At 40.5% G+C, this 22,868-nt stretch overlaps 1 protein-coding gene across 6 annotated transcripts in view; it reads left to right on the top strand.

Annotated features, from left to right (window-relative positions):
- CFAP95 (cilia and flagella associated protein 95) overlaps nt 1-22,868 on the top strand; it is a 138,096-nt gene that overhangs the window by 93,809 nt on the left and 21,419 nt on the right. For 3 of the 6 annotated variants that reach the window (XR_016019425.1, XR_016019426.1, XR_016019424.1), the window contains exons 6-7: nt 9,918-12,859; nt 13,014-13,095. Coding sequence is in view for 2 of the 6 variants with exons in the window: in XM_074330543.2 (XP_074186644.2) it covers nt 9,918-10,214 (297 nt within the window). In the remaining 4 variants the exon portion in view is untranslated. Of the gene's footprint in view, nt 1-8,767; nt 9,775-9,917; nt 12,861-13,013; nt 13,096-22,868 lie in introns of those variants that run through there. The other 3 variants (XR_016019427.1, XM_074330543.2, XM_088793373.1) reach the window with 3 other exon arrangements.

Genomic DNA, 22,868 nt, shown 5'->3' with positions numbered 1-22,868 from the left:
GATCAGAGGGGTGCCTTGTCAATCTACATTCCCTCCACTGGTTACGGAAGTGCACATGTTACCTGTATTTTGGCAATTCTTCTGGATGGAAAGAAATTCCCACCTCTAATCATCACTAAGGGCAAGAAAGATAAGGTTGAACATGTTTTGGGCATTTATGTTCTTGAAACCAAAAAAGCCTGGTGCACACAAGCAGTTATAAGGAAATGGGTCGATTTAATGCTGCCACTTGTTTTGTGAGGTGACCAAAGAGGTCTGCTAGTCTGGGATTCAGCCAGCACTCACTGTGCTAAAGACATGAAGAACTTCCTTGCAGAGAGAAGAACAGATCAAATAATGATTCCCGCAGGAATGACTGCCTATCTCCAGACTCTTGATATTGCAATAAACAAGACATTCAAGGACCATTTGTGCATGGAAACCAATGATGACATTGAAAATAGAATGGAGAGAAATCAGCATGGAAACTTTGTGCAGCCTATCCTGCAAGAGGTCATGACTTGGGTGAAGAATTTATGGGATAAGATCACTGACAGCTGTGTTGCCAATGCACTCCGAGCAGGCAGCTGGACAAGAAGTGCTCATTTAAGGAGAGCTCCATTGCTGAACATGAGAGATTGGGGCCAATATTTCTACAGGAAATGGAGTCGCAAGAAAGTCAAGCCGGAATTCAGGGTTTGGAGAGTTATGACGATGTTCCAGAAGAAGATGACATGACTGTATTTGAATAAATGTAGATTTTTGTACATGAATAAATGCATAAATGTAGATTGTTGTATATGAATACATATAGATTGTTGTACATAAAAAAATAAGACATCCCCTGAAAATAAGCCCTAATGCATCTTTTGGAGCAAAAATTAATACAAGACCCGGTCTAATTTTCGGGGAAATACGGTATAGATGACACAATCTCATATGTAGAACATCCTAAGGCACCCACTAAAAACTATTACAACTAATAAAGAAGTGTGCAGGATACAAATCAATTGTATTTTTATACACTTTGCAATGAATAGTCCAAAGATGAAAGTAATTCCATTATTTTAAGGACTGCAGTTTTTTCAGGGACCCACAGTATTTGCACAGCCTGCTTCAAACTCATAATGTCCTTCTAAATCCAATAGTAATTAAGAGTTATCTCTGCTGTATTTAGAGAAAGGAAGCATAGGAAATTGATGACTTTATCCCGCATGTATTCCTAAATATTATTTTATTTTAAAAACATATGTTGTCCCTCACTAAAAAGTAAACCCCAGGATTCATTCATTCAATAAATGTTTATTGAATCCTGCAGTGTTCCAAGCACTGCTCTGGGGATCGTTTTTCTCATGAGGAAAACACCAAAGTTTATGTTCTCATGGAATTTACATTCTGTTAAGAGGAGACAGACAGTAATCAATAAGCTTAATAAATATGTAGATCATAGGGTGTGTTTGAAAGTAGCCAATCCTATGGGGGGAAAAAAAGACCATGAAAACAATAGTTTAATGAGTTTTACATGAAAACCCCGGTGCCCAGAAGAACACCTGGCTCAGGGAGGCACAATGAATATTTGTTGAATAAGTGAATGGTTGTTAAGTGAATAGTTATAAGTGAATAAATTAATAGAACTGTATGTTTGGCTTCTAAAACTTTGCAGTTTGCACTTTTGGACTGGTTTTCTTTTGAAATCACTGCATCTGTAGAAAGAATTTCACCTCTGTCCTCCTTTCCTGTTCTGCTTTGCTCTACAGGGTGGCACAGTACAGTGGTTAAGCACAAAAATCTCTAGAGCAAGACTGCATGGATTCAAATCCCAGCTTTACCACCAATTTTTGCAAACTTTAATTATATTTATAGTAATTTTTTAAATTGCATTCATTTCATTACCTAAAACTTGAGGCTTTGTGTTTTGAAGACCTTCCTCTTACAGATAAGTTAGATAGTGTTTGTTACCTTCATCTTCATCATTCCCTTGACTTCTTATATTCACCCAAAGTTTATTTTGTCAGTTGTTAGCAAAAAACTGCCCTGGGTGCTAAGGATATTACGTAATGATGTGCCCATCATAGGTGGATGTTAATGATCCTTTTTAGTATTAATAGAAAATGTGACATATCTAGATTCTATGCAAAATGTGAACTTCTTGTCAGGTGGGACGGCTGCATTCACATTTAACATCCTCAGAACCTTACATACTATGTTTCCTCGGAAATAAGACCTAGCCAGACAATCAGCTCTAATGCATCTTTTGGAGCAAAAATTAATATAAGACCCAGTCTTATTTTACTATAATATAAGATTGGGTATAATATAATATTGGGTATAATATAATATAATATAATATAATATCATATCATATAATATAATGTAATATAAAGTAATATCATACAATACAATAGAACAGAATAGAATACCAGGTCTTATATTAATTTTTTGCTCCAAAAGACTCATGAGAGCTGATTGTCTGGCTAGGTTTTATTTTCGGGGAAACACGGTAGTGACTGGTACATATAGACATGCAGCAAATGTTTAATGAATGAAAAAATGTTATTATCCTGTAACAGCAATTAGTTATATATGCTAAAGGTACACATTTGCCACTGGTTGGACATTCTGTTTAGAATATCTTTAGTCTGTCTGAGGTTGGTCTGCTTGGGTGTGGACTCCATTTTAAACCAACAGGGTCTGCATGGATAGAGGACCAGGTGACCTGTCGCTTGCAAGAAGCCCAAGACACACTTCTCTACTTTGGACATCGGCCAGCCTAGGGCCAAGTTCAGAGAGTAACTCCTTCCCTCCTTGGATGTGTTATTGCAACTCTCCCTTGTGAGCTGAGTTTTCATTCCTGTGTTTCGTTACCTGTTCTTATTTCTTCTTTTATAGGGTCATATTTCAAAAGTAAAGCAACAGTGGAGTGTGTTAAGATGCATCAGTCAAACTGTAATTTATTAGCTAAGCTAAAATGATGTCAGGAAACAGCAAGCCCTTTGGATGTTTATTTTTTCTCGTTGTGGATGGAAAGAGTAAGCATAGTGGTGACTCAGTTGCTATGGATACCAAGTCTTTAGATAATAAAATCCTTTTAACGTAATCCAGTTAGATTGGCTTTTCTCTTAAATATTATGTCTACCCAACATATTAGATTGGTGCAAAAGTAATTGCGGCTTTTGCAATTTATTGTTTAACCTTTTAAACTGCAGTTACTTTTGCACCAACCTAATACATTTTTTAATACAAAAAATTATATCGCTTTCTCCCAATATCAGAAAGTGTACTTTAATTTTTTCTTCAATTTTGCCCTGAAATTTTTCTTTTTCCTATATCTCTTCTTTCCTGCAGTAGAATAGATGACTTGAAGAAATAAACTATATCTGTGGCTTTCCTTCTATCTAAGCAGGAAAACTGATTTTGTTGGTTTCACATAATTACACACAAATATTGCAACACAGTTGACCAAGTTATGATGTTTAAAAGCTTTTAACTCAATCTTCAAAAACCAGGTTCATTATAAAAAGGTATATAACCATCTCCTCAACATTCCATTGCTTCATTGTGTCAAAATTCTTTGAAATAGAATCTGTTTAGGGTGCATAATTTTGAATACAGCATTAAGTTAATTGGTTGTTGCACAGGAAAAAGACCACCAAGTCGTCAAAATAAAACTCAAAAAGTGGCGACTCATAGTTCAGAAATGTGAAGAAAAAGTCTACTCCCGTGTGTAAAAGTAGTCAAACACCTTGCTAAGAACATACATATTTAAAGGTTTAAATGCCATCATTCATCTATTTTTCAAAAGAATTCTTAGAGTGCATTTATCAAAACCCAATACTTTTTGAACTTCTATTTTGGTCCCTTGTTCCTCATTTTAACTTGCATCTTTCTTTAGAAAGGAGCTAGATTCATTATATAAATTTTTAAATATGTGCAATAAACATTTTTCTGGACTGTTTTGCTGGCTGCCATGTTGGAGATGAAAGAGCCAGTTTATGAGTCCCAAGGCCTGGATTTTAGTCCCAACTCTGCCACTGGTTGTGTGGCCTCCGATGAGTCATTTAACCTCTCAGGTCCTAATTTCCTCATCCAGAAATTAGAGGTCAGGCTACATAATTTTCCAAAGCCCCCATGACTTCCTAAACTATCTACATTACTTTGAACTTTATCCACATCTCCAAGGTTAGTAACTTTTTGAAATAGGCTTACTGAGTTCAAAATGAAACAGAGAAGAGAAAGCTTTAGCAGTACAAGCCTGCTGGCAACTAATTTTTTTCCCAATCCTGCACTAAATTTAAAATAGTTTTAAATTTTCAGTGGAAAATTGGAATTAGACAACATTCAGGTGAAGCCTTTCAAAACCTTCATTGTGGGTGGTACTTTCTCCAGATGGAAAGTTAGTGTGTAAAGCAATACTGACTAATACCAGCATTTATTGTTCCCTTAGTGAATGTCAGGCAGTTCGTGGCTCAACTCATCAGTCCTCACAGCAGCATAATGATGCAAATAGTATGATGTCTATTTTACAGATAAAAATGGGCATAATAAGGAATAAAAAGATGAAGTCTTTTGTCCTAGGTGGCTCCAATAGTTGGTGGCAGAGCCAGGATTTGAATCCGTACTGACATTATATACAAAAACTCTATAATGCATAGACATTCAGCATTTGTTTGAGGCTTTTTTTGTTTGTTTGATTTTGTGCCTTATATGTTCTTTTTATATCTCAACATATATCGTTATCTCCTTTGCAGTGGGCCTTCTGTGTGTGCCTGATATCAGTGAAAGGTACCACTCCCATCAATTACACAAAGGCAGAAACTTGGGAATTACACCTGACACTTTTTCCCCCCTCGTTTACATTCCCCACCCTTGCAACCCATCACCAAGTCCTGTCTATTTGGTTTATTAAATACCTTTCAGGATGGATGTATGAGTCAGGGTCCCAGAGCAAGAGTCCCTGGCACACTTGAAAGGTTTAACCTAAGGGACTTCAGTGAAGGGAACTTTTATAGAGTGTAGGAAAACTCAGGGTAACCTGCAAGAGACGTGGAGTGCTAAGGAACTAGCAACAGTGGAATGCTGTTGGCATCTGTAATGATTTGCATTGTGTCCTCTTCAAAAAGATAGGTTGGAATCCTAACCCCCCAAACCTCACTCTCTTGCTTAAGACTTTAACTGGCTCCTCATTGTTCTTGATAAAACAAATTTCCAACTGGGTCGTAAGGGCAGATGGAATCTGTCCCCTCACCTGGTACTCCTCTGTCTCGGTCTCAATCTCTCTTTCGTGTGTGTGTGCGCGTGTGCGTGCGTGCGTGTGTGTGTGTGTGTGTGTGTGTGTGTATACGTCTCTTCCCTGGCTACCTCTCATTACCCCTAATGCATTGTGCTCCCTTCTACCAGGGAGCCTCGGTAGTTGGATACTTTTCCTTCTGCCTGGTGTACAGCCGCCACCTTTGTTCCTATTGTTAGCCTGGGGTTTTTCAGCAGGTAGAGTAGTCTAGTCAGCAGTCCTAATTTTTGAGTCATCTCAAGCTCCAGAATGTGAGTGAAAGAAACTTCAGATGGTTTCAGTCCTCAGCATCAAATCAGAGAGTCTTCCTAACTAACCAGTGGAGTCCAAGATATTATGAAGCGGGGCCTGCCATCCTCACTAGCCCCAGACCTATAGAATCCCTGAACTTAGAAAAAAAAAAAAAGATTGTTTTAAGCCACATAGGTTTGGTAAAATTTGTTCATTTGTAACTGATGCATATATGCACAGAAAGTGTTTCGAGTATATATATTCAAAAATATTAAGGGTGGGTTTAGTTGGGGATGTGTTTGGGAGGAGAAATATAGTAGGAAAAGGGAAGAAATGTTTACATTTTCAAGGGCACATTCTTTTACAATAACATGAAGTAAAGAAACTTTGCATATTTGAATGAACCAAGTGTTCCATAGGGAAATTGTCATGACGAAGGGAACAGTGTTAGAGCCGGGGGTTGGGGGGAGTCCCTGCAGCCTCAGGACAGGCCTTTGGAGAGGAAACCTCACCCCTCTTTTCCCCTCCCACTACCACCTTTGATATTCCAGTTTGTGTCATCTAAAAGTCACCCCAGAGAGTCAAGGGGAGGAAACAAGCTTGGAGAATCTTCTATTTGGGGGGTTGGTTTCCACAAGATGACCCTCTTTATTACAGTCAATTTCTGCAATAGCAGCTGCAACCACAAACCAAAAATCTTTATATGTGGCCGTTGAAAAGCTATGTATAGATTTAATGAGTGACATCCCGGCCCTGTGAAAATTCACAATGAAAGAATGAGACTTAGCTGCTACTCCACTGCCTTTTGTTTTCAGAGTTATACTACTGGTAACCAGAAACTAAAAGGTCCTGAGGGGGGAATGAACCTGGTATGTTCAAGTAACACAGAGAAGGCTAAAGCATCATGAATAAGAGGAGGAGGGAGATTAAATCTGAAGGTTGAGCAGAGGGCAGAATACGTAGGGCCTTTTAGGCTGAGATAAAAAGTCTGGATTTTTTCCTAAATGCAATGAACAATTATTGGAGGGTTTTCAACAGGAGACTGATACAATATGATTTACACTTTAAGCAAATCTCTCTGGGTGCCATTTGGAGAATGTGAAGAGTAGGACATCAGGCAGGGGTTGTTGCAGCTGTCTAGGTGAAGGTATGTCAGGCTTGGGTATTGTCAGAAAAAATGAAGAGAACTGGCTGGATCAGGGATGTACTGTGAAGACTTCCTGATGGGTCACTTGGGAGGATAGGAGAAAGGGAGACGTCAAATGCAACTTCCAGTTTCTGACTGGAGGGGTTGGGTGGATGGTGGTGCCATTTATTGAGATGGAGATGATTAAGGATGGAGTATGTTTGGTGGGGGAAAAAATGGAAGTTCTGCCTTGGCCATCTTAGGTTTGAGAAGCCTGAGGCTATCCAAGTAGAAATGTAATTACTCTAACCAGGCCCCCTGACTCCAATACTGGCTCCAATTCCCTCCCCTCCCCTAAGTCCCCCATTCTCTTCTCTAAGCATTGCTCTATTTGTTTTTCTAAAGACTGGCTGGAATCATGCAAGGTCCATGCTTAAAAATATTCACCATGCCCTAACTTGCCCTCAGAATCATGTATAGATACCTCAGTCTGGCTTTCAACCGTTCAATTATGCTCTGAGCATCTCCTTTCAGCCTTATCTCTTATTGTAACCGCCCTGTATCTATTGTATTATTTAGCCCAACTGGACAACTTTCTGTTTCTCCAATGGACCTTGCATATTACTGCTTCCATATCCTTGGCCAAGCTTTCCCATCTGCCTGGAATGTACTCAACAGTCATAATCAGTTAGGACTCAATTGAAATTATAAATTGCAAGAGCATGACTCTAGACCTTTCTGGATAGCGGTATAACACTGACACTGAATATTATTTTAGTAATTCCTCTAAGTGTGTCTACCATCTTTCCGGCATTTAAAAAGAATTTATATAAAGTAATAGTTTCAAATGTTTATTGTTAAGCAGTGATGCTAGTACTGTGAGCAAAATAGTAAAGGCCAAAATACATATAAATGAAAGGGTCATATGGCCCCAAATGAATAGAATGAGTGGTACATACCTTTGAAGTCTCATTAATCTTTGCTAAGGAACCATGAGAGTAAAAGTCACCCCTCAGAAGTTCAAAAAAATTTTTGAAAGATTCAAAGTCTAGGAATGATTTATGGAAAAATCCAGTGGAAATGCCCTTTCATGAACTAAAAGAAGAACTCAATATGATTAAAGGAAAGCAGGGTGAGAGTATGATTTTAATAATAATAATAATACCCTTGAATAACAACTTAAATGCTCGCACAATGTTCTTACTGTTGTTGGTTCACTATTACTCCTCTTACTTTAGCGAGAGGCCTGATGTTGCTTTTTGAAGAAGTTTGCAAAATCCTGGTACCTTGAACAGAGTTATGCACTCTGTGGGCTCATATCATTATTGCATCCGTTGGAAAACATATCTGATAATAGGGAAGAAGAATTAGCACTTGGCCATTTTGTAATGGAGATGGAGGTTAGGTACTATCCCGAATATAGAAAAAGCCTCTTCATTGGAATTCGCTTATTTATATTCTGTTGGGAAAAGAAAGTCATGAAGTATAATAACTCTAGGTTGTAGTTAGTAAATTCTGCCATCAATTACAAAATATTTTCAAATTCAGTGTTATAGAGGGCATGTACCTAGGCGCTACAGATGCTTCTTTAAGCGAAGTGTTTTTGTTTTTGCATTTTTTGTTGTATCGTACATGACCAAAACAATGATTACATTTGACTTTATAGCTAAAGTGACAGAATAAATTGTATGTGTTGATCATCAAATTGAAATCCATTAAGATTCATTGTTCAACACAGATTGAGCTGTGCAGTGAGCACTACATCTTCTTTTAGCCAGAAGTTCAGAATTCCAACCCAAGGCATTTACAAATTCCCCTTTGAATAGCTCTTCTATCCACTGGTGCTATTTTTGAGGCCTTAAAATTTCATCCCCACCCCCACCCAAGCTGATTATGTTAATTGAGTTCAGAACAGATGTGTGTGGCATCTGTGCACATATGTTCCCTGCAAAATTCTTGGGAGTGGAGGATTAGTCCTCCACCTTTGAAGCAGATCCCTTATGATGAACGCTCTTGAAATCACTATTTCTGGATCTGAGAAATTACACTTCCTCCCTGTCTCTAAATCTATCTGTGTTTTATGTAGCAGGCAGGCAATTTAATGAGTTGCCTTTTTTTGTTTCCCTCCCTGATTTTTTCCCTAGCACATTCCAGTTTTCCAGCTGGGGTCGTCAGCCTTGGGACTCACGCACTTCTGGGCCTAGAAGTCAGCCTGGCAGGCCCAGCTCCAGAGCTATGGCCTCCTTACAAAGCCAGCTTTGTCACAGGACCCCTTGTCTATGGAGAAACCTACCAGAGCATGAAGTTTCTTTCCTCAGTTCTTGGAGTCTCAGACAAAGTTCTGATCATTTCACCAGGCATCCTGACTTCCCTATGAGGTTTCTATGGCTCCGCTGTCAACATTTTGCAGTACTGACTTTGGAGCACTTGAGAGAGCTCCAAGAAATAATGCCCGTTTTACATAGGAAAAAAAAAAAAAAAAAAAAAAGCACCTCATTTATTTTAGAAATGATTAAGAATGCCAGTTATATTTGAGAATGCACTGAAATGTCTCATGCCACAGGCAGGCATACTCTCCAGGCGGGGAGTCCCCACACAGTCTAGGTTCATACTTACTAATGCTGATGGTCTGCGGGTGAATGATACTTACCACACCAGAGTCCACAATGTCCTCCTGACATCTGTCAGATGACCGTGGAAAGGTCGAGACAGCAAACCAGAACATGCCACCCCAAAATACGCCTCTTTGGCATATGGAGTACTTTGAGAAACAGCAGACACAGGAGAAGCTCTGAAAACAAAGTAGAAGTTGCCTTTTTACAGGGGAAATTTACATTTATAAAGAAAATCACTATTTGTAAGGTGTCCCCCTCACCACCAGCACCACCACCAGGAAGAGAAAGATGGCTGTAAATCCTAACAGACTCTCATTAATGGAGAGGCACTTAAATCTACATAACAAAACTTACCCTTGTTTACTGTCTGTCCTTTTCCTCCTGACTTTCCCATAACTTGTCTCCCCCACACCATTCTTCGTTTAACTGAAGAGGGTGTTTTAGCTCAAGTGCTATCTACTTCCCTGAGTTCCCTGAGTTTCTTCCACATACATGCGATATACTCGTATGTGTTAATAAACTTCTGTTTGTTTTTCTCTCGTTAATCTGTTTTTCATAACAGAGGCTCCAAGCAAGAAATTGGAAGGATAGAAGGAAAATATTTTTTTCCTCTTATATAGGGATGTGACAAAAGTGAATCCAGTGTCACCTACATACTGGACTTTTTTTTTCCTTGCAGATTTTACAATGCATGGGTATTTTTCTACTGCTGCTGTCTGAGGAATCAATCCGGATTTTAAAAAGATCTTCAGAAGTGATTCTGACAAAATCCCAGTCCATAATCCTCTGCATCTCTCCTAAATCTCTCCTCCTCTGTCTGTTATGGCTCCGTGTGATTTACTACAGAACCAGGTCATCTTGGAAACATGCACAGATCATTCCCTCACAGTTCAGCAGGCATTTGTCTTTAAAGGTAGTTCAGCACTACTTTAAACTTAATTCAGATTTTTCTTATAACTTCCAGGAGTTATTATAGCTAGGATTATATGGTATGTATATATAAGAATTATGGATCTCGGCCTGTGGGATGGCATGTACTAAGTGCATTGCTTGCCTTACCTTCATAAACTCTATGGTAGGGACTATTTATGCCTATTTCACAGATGAAAACAGAGATTCAGAGAAGGTAACTTGCCTAACAGGTAAGTGCTAAAACTAGATCCTGAACCTAAGAATATCTGAGACCAAAATATGTTGTTTGAACTACCATGCTGCATTTTCCCTCACTGCCTTTCTCTGTTTCGTTTTTACTTTCCAGTAAAAATCTGAGCTAATTTTCACCATTTCCCCGGCCTTTGGAAAATGACTAACCTTCCACCTGGACTTCAAGTGCGTCCATTTCTTTGGGTTTCAAGCAATCATTGGGAAAATATAATTAAAAACAGCCCAGAAAACCTCTCCACAAGGTAGAAGAGAAATAAAACAATTTTAATATTGAGTAAGCATTAAGCCAGAATGTGGCGTGCATCACAGACGACCCGCTGAAGGAATTTCAAAAATGCAGAGCACTCTCACTGTGTTATATAGCTGAGTGGAGGGTATAGGACATAGGTTTTGTAATTGGAGTTCAGGTAACAAGTTAGACCCAGATCCTCCTAGGGCACTGGGAGATGGGCCTTATTTTCTTATTGATTACATTCCAAAGAAATGGATTCCAGGTTCTTGAAATTTTCTTGCATTGTGAGACTGTCAAGAGGCTTATTTAGCCATTAAAGAAATTAACATACATTTGAAAAGGATAGAGAAAGAAATTCTGAGAAAAAGGATGGGAAAGACAAAAATCTCTTCCTTTATCTTCCACAGGGAGAATTAAGCCTTTTATTTTTTATTTGTATTGGCCTCTTACACTATCTATAATAAGTCCTAACTCTTCAGGATCACATTGAGCTTAACCTCCCTTCGCCCTACGCCCAGCTTTGGGGTCCGTGCTTCTGAACGGCTCCTGCGCCGGCAATTTCATCAAAAGGTCTCCCTACACCCCTCCACCTAGAATTTCATATCTCTGGTCTCTCAGCTCTCCTTAAAGCACCCACCACTCCCAGACACAGTCTCTGAGTCTACTTTCTTTCCTTAGGAGCAGCATTATAGAAATCATTCACTTCTCTTCAACTGAATTTCTATTTCACTTACTCTAGGGGCTAGACTGGAATAACTTCCAAATAAGCACCTGTAGTGACCCTGCCCTAAGCATTTAGTGACTTTCTGGAAGCGATCAGCCCCCAGGAAGAAGAGGGAGAAAGATAAAAGTGGCCTGTCAGATATAGATCTATCTGCCAGTTAAATGACCAGAAAAACTTAATTTACCTCCTGAGCTTGATATAAATCAAATCTCAGTAGAATCTCAGGCTTATGTAAGGGCGAAAAGTTTTCCTTGACCCTTTTAGGATCCCGGGCTGGGTCCAAAAATTAAACTGACAAAGTTTAATAGGATAAAAGAACATACATTTAATATAAGAACATGTCATTTAATAGAAGTTTTAAGAGACACAGGAGCTTTCATAAGGAAAGGAAGATTCAAAGAAGTGATTAAACCTGAGCGTTTTTGTGCTAGGTTAGATGAAGAGTGGACAGTCATGGAGAAATACGATAGGACAAAGGATATAAGGCAAGTGTAGTAAACTTAGTAAGTCCTGTTCATTCAGATTGCTCTCTGTGTCCCTGTGTCTTGGAGATACTTCCTGTGTGTAAGGAGGGCACCTCTCACCTGGGGGTTTTATAACCTGTTTCAGGGGAGAAAAACTGGGGAAGGTCAAAGAGACCTTCTTGCTTCTGCCATTTTGTAAACATTCTTCAGCTTAAAATATTTAATATGCCATGGTGCCGTATTTTGGGGCAGCGCATTTTGAATGCTGTCACTTACCATGCATTGATTGCATTGTTTCACACTGGAGTGTGTTTCTTCCCCTCCAATTCTTCTTCAGACAATTCTTGTCCTCCTAACGCCTCTTTTACATACAGAGCTGCCTGTTAAAAACAACTGATTTCATCCATGGATGAAGTGATATGATGTTGAAGGGGATCAAGATATGCCACCCCAAAATACACAACTTAGGTATAATGATTTGTAGCTGAAGGCATTTGAGTTCCTGAAACCTGTTATCTGCCTAAAAAATGGTGCCTCCCAGAATAACGCAATTGTCATAAATCTCATCCGTAGAGCAACTCTAATCTTCTCTTCTGGGAGATGAGAAGTCAACTCTACACCCAGATAGCCATTGTCACAAACTGGAATCTTCCGTCTAGTCTCCTAAGAGCCCACTTATCTTTCCAAAAAAATTGTTTGTGTTTTCATAAGTGCCCTTTTTTCTCACCTTTTAAGAAGTGATTTGTTCTCCCAAAAATGTCCCTCTGCTCCTTCTCACTCCTCTTCCCCTATTAAGATGGTATATAAACTCTCACATTTCACCACTCCTTCAGGTACTCACTTCTTCGGTGATGTCTCTATGTATGTAAAATTAAAAATGAATAAATTTATATGCCTTCTCTCCTTTTAATCTGTCTTTTGTCAGTTTAATTTACAGGACTCTAGTCACGGCACCTAAGAGGATAGAGGGAAAGTTTTTCTTCTCTTATAAAGTCTAGGATTTGCTTCAAAATGATATGGAAGAGGAGAGTGGATAGGTAAGAATTGGCTCTGGGTTGAGTGTTTTTGGGATTGGTGATATCCCCGTTAGCACTCTCCATACTAAAAAGAAATTTAAAAAAAAATTGACTTGTTGTTGCCAAGAATCTGCTAATTTGATTTCCTGTCTTTGGTTATGATTTTTATTATTAGGAAAAAAACAAGGAAGAATTTATGGCTGAACATTCCCTCACCAGATTTTCAGAGGAGATATTTGGTTGTCTATATGGATAAAGTAAGTGATCGCCCACATGTAAACTGATAACTATTGTGTATTGAAAGCCTATAACATGCAAGGCACCTTGTGCAATACTTCATAAACACTATTTTGAATCTTTACAAAAGCCCTGCCCGGTAGGTGTTACTATGTCCTTTTTATAAGTATGGAAACTGAGACTCTGATAATTAAGTTGGCCAAAGTCACCCAGCTAATAAATGACAGAGCTGGGATTCAAACCCAGGTGTGTCTCTCTCAACTCTGTGCTTTCACTCATATATTTAACAAATGTTTATTGAGTGCTCGTCATGTACCAGGCATTGTTCAGAGCTGAGAACTTGGAAATGCCATCTCTGCCCAAATCAGCAGAATCTACCTCTCCTCCTTCTATCCTGAACCACTTCCAAACCACGGATTTGGCTTCTGCACAGGAAAGTAGGACCTGACACTAATCTTTTTTCGACTACATGCAAAGCCAATGTACAGCAAAGTTATTGTCAGGAAAAATTGTCGAAGTCTTGGAAATATGCGAACGAGATGACTGCATGTCCATTCAGTGGAGTGCTGGACATTATCTCGTGGATGCTTTGGGGATTAGCTGTTTCCATGGAAGTGATACCTTTGGTTGTCTATCTATTGATGGATATCATGCCACTTTATAGGTAGGAATAAAAGTTCCTTGGAGAAAACTGATAACAATGTAAATGATTCTGGCCCATAGCAAGAATGCAGACAATAGATTTCCGCCCTGCAGAAGGAACCATCCCAAACATTACATTTTATTACCTGATATGATACTACCCAAATTTGCTCCTATTAGCAAATTTATATCAGCATTACTGATTGCCAATGGCTGGCTGGTTTGGAGCAGTCAGAGGCCTGACCATAGTAGGTCTCTCAGGCTGTGGGGAAGAGTCTGGACTTGACTGACATTGTGCTGGGAAACCAAGGAGTGATAGGATGTGTGTTATCCTCTATAAGGAGCCCTCAGGCTGCATGGTGAGCTGAGTCAGATAGAGATGGGGCCTTGGGGAAGCGGTTCCATCTCGTTTCCACAGATACATCATATGTAAAGTGAGGAAAATGATAACTGCACTGCAAGATTGTTGTCAAGGTTACGTGAGGCTGGAGACAAGCCTGCCTCCCCTCTCGTGACGTAAATCATTAGTAAATCATCGCTCACTTGGATGGGTGTGATGTCAGCCAGGCTGGGCTGACTTAGCCATGAGATGAATCCAATGGCATCTTCTGAAGGATCCTTACCTCATCTCCAAGGGGAGAGAGGGGTCATGGAGGTACAGTTAAGTAGGTAGGGGATAGGGGATAGGGGTGGGTGAGAATAAGAATTTAAGCACATGCTTTATGAGCCCTGGCAAGTTTGCAAATCTAGATTGAATAAGGAAGAGTTGAACAGGGCTTTTATTTTGCTTTGTCTTAGTAGGCAAATGGGAACTATTACTTAGTATGCTTGTAAAAGCCAGAAAAAACATAAAAGAAGCAAGAAAATGTTCTATATTGCACATAAGTTTGGGTTGAAGAAATTATCTCATGCATAGATTTCTTGGTCTTCCTTTCTGAAGTGCCTGAGTAATGACTTTCATCCCTCTTGCTTGGGGCAGTTCTTTGGGCCTAATTATACAAAAGGGAAACCTGGCCTAGAAAAACTCTGAGGAGAGAGAAGAAAAGAGAACCTTTGGTTCCCCAGAGTGTCTGAGGGTTCTCCTTGCCCTTTACCTGGTGGGGTGTGAGGTGGAGGACCTGGTATAACAACAACTCCATGAGGTTGATATGTCTCCCCCATGTACCCATATTGAAACTGAGGCCCAGAGGGCTTAAATAATTATGCAGAGCTGGTAAGTAATGCAGCTAGGACTGAAAGCAAGTCCCACCTGACTCCAGATCCCACACTCCTAAAGCTCAGGGTAGGTATGTGTCAGCATTTTTGTATGGTTTGACCGACAGCAAGTAACTATTTTTGAATCCAAAGTATTTGAATGTTGAGTATTTTTTAATTAAACAAAGATGGCACTGTTATGTTCCCTGCTCTCACAAATTCTTTTCCAGTTTAGGTAGTAAAGAACACATAGATTTAAGGTATTTTAAATTTGGGATCTGTAATCTTCAGTTCTTCTAGAGAATAAACAGAGCAGGCACATTTTTAGAAAATCAGATTCCTTTAATTTCTTATTAAAAATTTAGCATGTTATTAAAATTGTGCAAGAGAGTAGGTTTGCTTTGTGTAGAATACATTCATTAGGGTGGTTAAAGCAAATACATTTCAGATTTATTTTTGTTGCTTAAGAAAACTGACCAACGTTAGATGGTAGAGAAGCTGCATGTGGCCAGGGAGTGTTTTCTGTCTGGGACAGTGCCCGACACCGACAGTTAATAAAGGCACCCTTGGCTGTCCGCCCTGTATTAGCTCAGGTCGGATTTATTTCTATCATCTGATGGCCATTTCTCTGCCATGTAAGCATTGCTGCAATCTCAGTAAAGTCTGGCTTCTTACCACTGAATTGACAGAGTGGGACATGAGACATTAAGACTGACTAAGGAGTGTGTGTGTGAGAGAGAGAGAGAGAAAGAGAGAGAGAGAGAGAGAGAGAGAGAGAGAGAGAGAGAGAGAGAGAGAGAGAGAGACTGTGTTTTGGAGGCAAGGAGAACATGCATATTTAATTTTTGGAGACAATGCGTTAATTCATCGTCATATAAATTCTAGTCTGTGGCAGGCCTTTGTGGTATTTAGCCCACGAGTAAGCATTTCTGCTTTCATTTGTTCCAATTCTAGCCATAATTTTGTAAATGACTAAAGCAATCGGCTCCTTGGTTTATTTCTTCTCCGAGATGTATGTAGGAGAAGGCAGAGTGAACAGCTATTTTTGAGACTAGCAAGGGGATCTCAGACCCTCCTCCTTACACTTTAAAGGAGGCATTTAAAAACACCCTTCTTTTTTGGTCAGTTCCTGCGTATTTGCTGACAGAAGAGAGGCACTAAAGGTGGTGGGTGGTGGTGGGTGAGACAGTGAGCTCCCAAGGCCGTGTTTCCCCCAAAACCATGTCATCACATCTCAGCACTGGGTCTTATTCATCAGGATCTATTGATTGTATGTGAATGAAACCCACAAAAACTAGCTTAAGCAAAAGGATAATTTATTAAAACGGCAAGGAGGCAGTTTAGAATATTCCAGGGCAGGGATGTATTACAGCTCATCAGCCAGAAGCAGATGGGAACCAGGGCCTGAAACAGAGTTTAGCTCTGCTTTTCTCATTCACCTGATAGGAAAAAAACTACTCTTCCAATGCTTTTGGGTTTAAATATTACAGTTGTGACTCTCTAGAAATATTTTTGTTTCTCTGCCTCTCTCTGCTCTCTCTCTCTCTCTCTCTCTCTCTCTCTCTCTCTCTCTCTCTCTCTCCCTCCCTCTCTCTCTCTCTCTCTCCCCCCCCCCCCTTTTCTCCAGTTCTAAAATCTTAGAGAAGAGACTCTGATTTACCAATCTGGGTCAATTGCCCACTCCCAGACCAATCACCTGGATAGATTTTGGTATAAAAGATAAATCCCAGGCAAAGCGTAGTTTGGTGAAAGAAGTGGGCTGAAAAGAGGCGCTCGTGATGCAGAGGAACAAACCCGGGCTGAGGGCTCAGGTCACCACAAAGCTGCAGCTTGGAGACTAGCTGACTGTATGAATTTCTATGTTTTTCTGGGCATCCGTTTCCTGGGGAGGAAGGTCGATTAGATCATCTCTATGGCCACTTAGGGGTTTTACAAGTTGCTTTTCCTGTTGTAGTGGAAAATGGAATTGGTTTAATAAGAGGAAAGTCTTGGGAAGAGAACTATAAAGTTTATTAGCAGAATCCAATCCTTCTGATTTGGGCCCACTATTGACATCTGAAAAGGGATGTTTTGCAGGTTTGTTTTTATGGATGTTTGTAAGATTGGTGGATGTTTATGTACGTGGCTGGCGGGAGGAGGAATGGAATTCCATATACATCACTGATATTTGGCTAAGCGATTTGCCCAGATATGATATGTTTGTGCCTAAGACTGAAACTGAGACCATGGAAGCAAAGGTGGAGGTTGCATTGGTGAAATACAGCATTTTGAAGGAATGATTCCTTGTACTTCCTGTAGTTGTCATAGAGTCCAGGCAGAGGGTAGAAGACAAAGAGGCTCTTAAATAGATAGAACTCAGAGCTGCCTCGCTGACCATATGCTGTCCTCTCCAACTCTCCATCCTTCGTTCCTGCCTGACTCAGCTGTTCTCTTTACATCCCCTCTCATCCCTCAGTCATTCTTTGTTCTCTCAGTCTTTCAGTCCTCTTCTGACTGCATTTGACTCCCTATAAACTCTGAACCCCACGTCATGTGTTGTCCCGCCACCAACAGCCATCACGTTAGTTGCCTGTTGGGCCTCGCACTCTGTCTTCCACACCAGTAAGAGCTCCCCCATCCCTCTATCCCTGACACAGGTCACCCATCTTTTCTTTTGACCTTTGTCCACTGGGCATTTCTCTGTCATCTTCTCAAATCTCCTTTTCATCTCAGTAAAAATTCTACCACGTCCTGGCCAAGACTAGTTCCTAATACCTGTCTCTGTAATAACACTGTGAATGCTGCAACTTAATTTTTTCTCTCTCCACTGACATTTTCCAATTTACAAACAAACAAACCATTTCTTTTTGCCCAGGTTTTTAATACACAGAAATATTGGTAGTTAACAAAACTAAACCAAGTAAACTTAATATTTTAACCCAGTCTCTTGGTTATTGTTAAAACTTAGTGGAACAGGACTTCAGATCAGGTTCTAGACTGGAAGGACACATTTTGAATAGAAATCCCAACTCATACAGGCTGAAACATTAAAAGGAACTGAGAATCGTAAAGCGGAGCCACAAAGAAGGCTCGGTTCTGTGGCTCAATGATGTCATCAAGAACCTAGCTTTTTTCATTTTGTCTATTTCTCCTTCCATGGTGTCAAATTCATCTAAAATTAGCTTTTCTTGTGGGCCCAAGATGGCTACGCGAGCTTCCTGACCTGCGGGCTTCCTGGGTCACCTCTACAGGCAAGAGAAACTTCATCCCAACATGGCCAACCAAAGTCCTGATGTTTAGTAGTCTGCTCACCTCTGACCAATCACTTTAGTTATGGAGTAAAATGTAATGTGGCCATAACCTCAGTCACATATTCTAGTGGAGCTTTCTTTCCTGAAACCACATGGCCCCCCTAAACTAAAGCAGAGTGTTTGCCCTTTGCTTGTGTGCCTGCAGGACCGGCAGATTGGTTTAGACCCCAATTACCAACCCATCCCTGAACCTATGTCCAGTTGGTGTTCTAACCTCTCTTTGCCCCAGCCCCCGACTCGAGGCAGAGCACTAGATGTTACAAAATACCATGTGGAAAAAGTCCAGAACTGTATATGGAAACCTGTGGGCAGACATGAAAGGATGCAGAGAAGTGGTGAAGGGGTAAGGACCGCTTGACTCTGTAATAGTCATGTGGTGATGTCATAACTTTAACTCTCCAGACATCTGTTGGGAGGCTCCCATTGCTAAAAGTGGAACAGCTGATTAGAGGACAAAATGAATAGAACTTGCACTGAACTCCGACCAGAAAGGAAAAGCCAGTTGGTCAAACAGAAGGTATGGGAAACATGGCAGGGAGTGACTGAGTCACCTTGGAATTCACAATATCAGAGAAAGGGAACAAACGGGCATGTTCAGACATATCCACTGGATTCTTTTTGTTTAATCAGAGAAGGGTAAAATGAGTTTAGTGTCATTTTCTAAAAGGGACTTTCACTTAAGAAGAGCAGCTTTTAAAAAAGGAATGCCTGCTCTGTAATTTTGGGTTGTCTAAATGAGGACACTGAGGAGACATGAAAGAACTAGAATGCGCTCAAGGAAGAACCCAGCACTAGATTTAGAAAGAACAGAAACAGAAGCCTGGAGGTGGAGCACCTAGTCACGGATGAGTATAAGACCATGGCTGTGGCACAAATCTGCACAAATGAAACATCTTCAAGACCAATTGTGAATAAACAGATACTTGAGAAAATGTTGAGACCCTTGTGATTGCAGGGCATTGCTTACGTGGCAGTCCAGTGGCTGCCTCGCTGCCTAAGGCCTCCCCCCTTTGCCCACGCCGAGTGATTGCCACAGCCATTTTATCCTTATATGGCATCTCCGTAACTACCTTTTCATATGTGCACATGTCTTACTCTGCTCCATTTCGGCCTTAATGGATAGAGACAGGGACTGTTTTACACTCTTCTTTTTATCCCCCACAACATCTAGCACAGTCTCTTGCATGGAGTGCATGCTCCCAAACTGAATATTATTGACAAAGGAGGAGGTTAAGTTAATGATGATGCCAACTATCATAGCATTTGTCCTGGTGAAAAATGGTGGTGTCTGTGATGAAGGAGTGAAGCACCATGGGAAACTCACTTAGCTTCAGAAGTCAGCGCGTTCAGTTTTGGGATAGAGTCAGGTTGCAAAGTACGTGGGGGTTAGATTCCAAAGGCGCTAAGGCAGGCATCTAACGTAGGCAAAATTGCCATTTAAATCCCTTAAATCTCAGTATCTCTCTGTAGGTGATTTCAGTTGTGTTGGAACTAGTGAAGTGTTAGCTTGAACACTGATGAAGCTGTTGGTTCTGTTTGAGGCGGGCCATGCTGCACCAAAACTTATACTTTTCTGGGTGTGTGAGGTTGTAATGATGGTGCTGTTTGCATTTCTACGAAGTGTGTGTTGTGAGTTATGCATATTCACCCCATTATAATTATGTGGCATCCGTGTATTGATGCCTAATGGATTTAGCTGAGTAGTTTCATCCTCCATGGCTCCATGGCCGATAACCTTTTAGTGCAACCTTTTGGGAAAATTGCCTACCGTTTGGCAAATCTAAATAAACAAATGGTGTTGAAGATGCCTTCTGCTGAGTTGGTGTTGGAAGTTGGTGTGAAGGTGGAGGGGAGGGTGAGTCCCTTAGACTCTTCAGTCTTCCCTCCTCTTGTCCACAGTGGTACTTCCACTTTCTACCCTATCCCCTATTTTGGAATTGCTTTTCATTCCTTTAGCAGATGTGGACTATTGCATCACCAGCAGATGGCTAGTCTATTTGGGATGAAAAGACTACTATCAGCCTAACACTGCATGTAACTATTCCTGGTTATAATTCAGAGAGGACATTTGGAGACATTAATTAGCTTTGGAGGGAAAACTGCAAACCCAAGTACAATGTTTCACTTGGTTAGACTCAAGAAACAATTTTAATGACGCTGATGAATGTGGGAGCCAGCAATTAAATAAATCAACCCATTAGGCAGAAAATGCAAGTCTCTTTATAGCAACAGTCAAGCCATGTAGTGATGGTTGATAGGCAATCGTTGACTGAGAAATTAGCCATGAGGTCAGCCTAAATATGAGCTCCATGAGTTCTTCACCTCAAATGCCCGAGAAGGGTTGCCTTGTTTTGTTGATACTGCTGTTAAGGAAAAAGAAAATCATGAATCTGGACATCCTTCCCCATAATATTAACCATCTGCTTAAATGTAACCTATTTATTTCCTGGCTGACATTCGACTTTTGTGGTTCTTTATTTTCATAGTGCTTATGAAAAATCCCTAATGGTGACTGGTGCTCACTAACAGAATAGGGGACAATCATTTGGAGGCTTTCATCCAAGTTCTTCAACTACAAGCCCCCTTCCTCCCAAATTCCTTAAATTCAAATATTAAAACTCCAAGAGGGTGGCAAGGCAAACCCATGTTGCTTATAAAAAGTTCTCAAAGGAAATATGTTTTGAAAATTCTTTTAAGAATTAACCTTCTATGGATAGAAGAAAGCGCTGAGCAAAAGGATGCAAGACCAAGGTCAACTAACTTGGACTAAAGGGAAAAAAGGGTGTCAGCCTGTTTTGCAGAATCCCCCCCACCCCCAGGTGCAGAAAGGACTATGTCCTCTGCTAATGGCGAGCAGCTGTTCAAACAGAGCTCCTCATCACCTCAACTGTCATAACCACAAGTAGTTGAAAACATAATGTTTAAAACAAGTGACAAGGTGCTACCTCTACATTTGAAGGATAATGCAGCAAAGGTTGGATTAAAAAAAGGAGGAGTCTCAATAGATACTCTTTAAACTTCAGCTATTTTCCTTAAACTTTGACTTTTGTCTGGCCTATTGCCTGTATGGGGTTAGCCCTGTTAGAAACAAGATCCAGCTTCCATGAGCTCAAATTTGTATTGCATAGTTAATTCTGGGGGACACTCCTGAAGAATTGGAGCGATACCCATAACTAGTCACCCCCTTGGAAGTTTTCTCATCAGCTTGAAATCTGACTGATCCTTAAATCGTTAAACAGAAGGGAAGAGTTGATTTTTGTTGAGTCTTGTTTTCCGTAAGAAAATTACAAATGACTGCAGTGAGTTGCCCTGTGAGGGTCCTTGTATGATTCCGCAAACAGAGATACATTCAGTTTGCCCTATTTATCAATCAGTATTTTTCACTTACCTGTCACCTTTTTATTAATTAGTTCAAAGTGCTCTATTGGAATCTTCTAGGGGCAGAGGATGTGTTGCCTCTGCCTTTGCATTTTTCCAGCCCCTACCTTTGCTTCAGTTGATGTCCGATTCACGTTGACCGGGGAGGATCTTATGAGCCGTTAGCCATTAAAAGCCCCATTGAGTAGAGAGCAAATGTAAGCAGAGGAAGTGGAGAGATTGGCTTCCTCTCTCACTGGGTGGATAATGACCTCTTGGAGATGGATTGAAAGCCAAGAGTCAGGAGAGAAGGATGCAGCGGAAGCTGGAATTCCACACACTTTCCCTGCAACCACCATGTGATGTATGGGGCTGCTCTTGAAGGTGGAAGGAAATCTGCTCTGTTCCAAGTTCTCTGGCTTTTGTCCTCAAATGTTGACCATAATTTCAAGCCAGTTGAGATGAATACCGTGTTAGTGGAATTTACATTCCATCACTTAAGAAATGTTTCCCTTTCACTTGGCCATGAGCGATGTGTTTCTCTTTTTACTTCCTCCTGCTGCCCAAATAAACCGCTCTGCAAGGAGTTAACGGTTTTATGGCCACGCAGCTGGCAATAGGAGATCACAGAGCTCAGTGCAGGAATCCAATTATTTCCTTTGTCTGAGTTGAAAACTAACACGTAGGAGAAGCGCCTCTGCTTCAGGGTTGTTTGATTTAAGGTTTTGTTCTAGAAAGGACAGGTTCTCTGATGCAGCGTGGCTCCCGGGTCACAGAAGCTCACCTTTCTGTCCTACTTGATGCTGGCCACCTGAATACACTTGGGATGCAGGAAATAGGACAAAAGAATCCTTAGTTTCTGACTACTTTAGGGCTTAGGATAAGTGTTAAACTAGCATTAAATATCCCAGGCTATGGATGGCTCAGTTGGTTGGAGCATGGGCTCTCAACCACAAGGTTGCCGGTTCGACTCCTGCGAGGAATGGTGGGCTGCACCCCCTGCAACTAACAACAGCAACTGGATCTGGAGCTGAGCTGTGCCCTCCACAACTAAGATTGAAAGGACAACAACTTGACTTGGAAAAAAGACCTGGAAGTACACATTGTTCCCCAATAAATTCCTGTTAAAAAAAAAATTATATATATATATATCCCAGGCTAATGATCATGGTGATTCCAGCAACTTACTATCAAGTAGGAGATGCTTAGGGAGTAATTTGAAAAGAGAAGCTGCCACCGAGACCTTCCAACTAACCCTTGGCCAGCAAATGTAGAAAGAAATGCATAAATACACAGAGAGATAAGATAGA

The sequence above is a fragment of the Rhinolophus sinicus genome, chromosome 16 (genome assembly GCF_057876585.1).
Source record: "Rhinolophus sinicus isolate RSI-liver-muscle chromosome 16, RSI-T2T, whole genome shotgun sequence".
Lineage (NCBI taxonomy): Eukaryota > Metazoa > Chordata > Mammalia > Chiroptera > Rhinolophidae > Rhinolophus > Rhinolophus sinicus.
The sequence above is the reverse complement of the archived record's forward strand: the minus strand, read 5'-3'. Positions and strand labels throughout refer to the sequence as shown.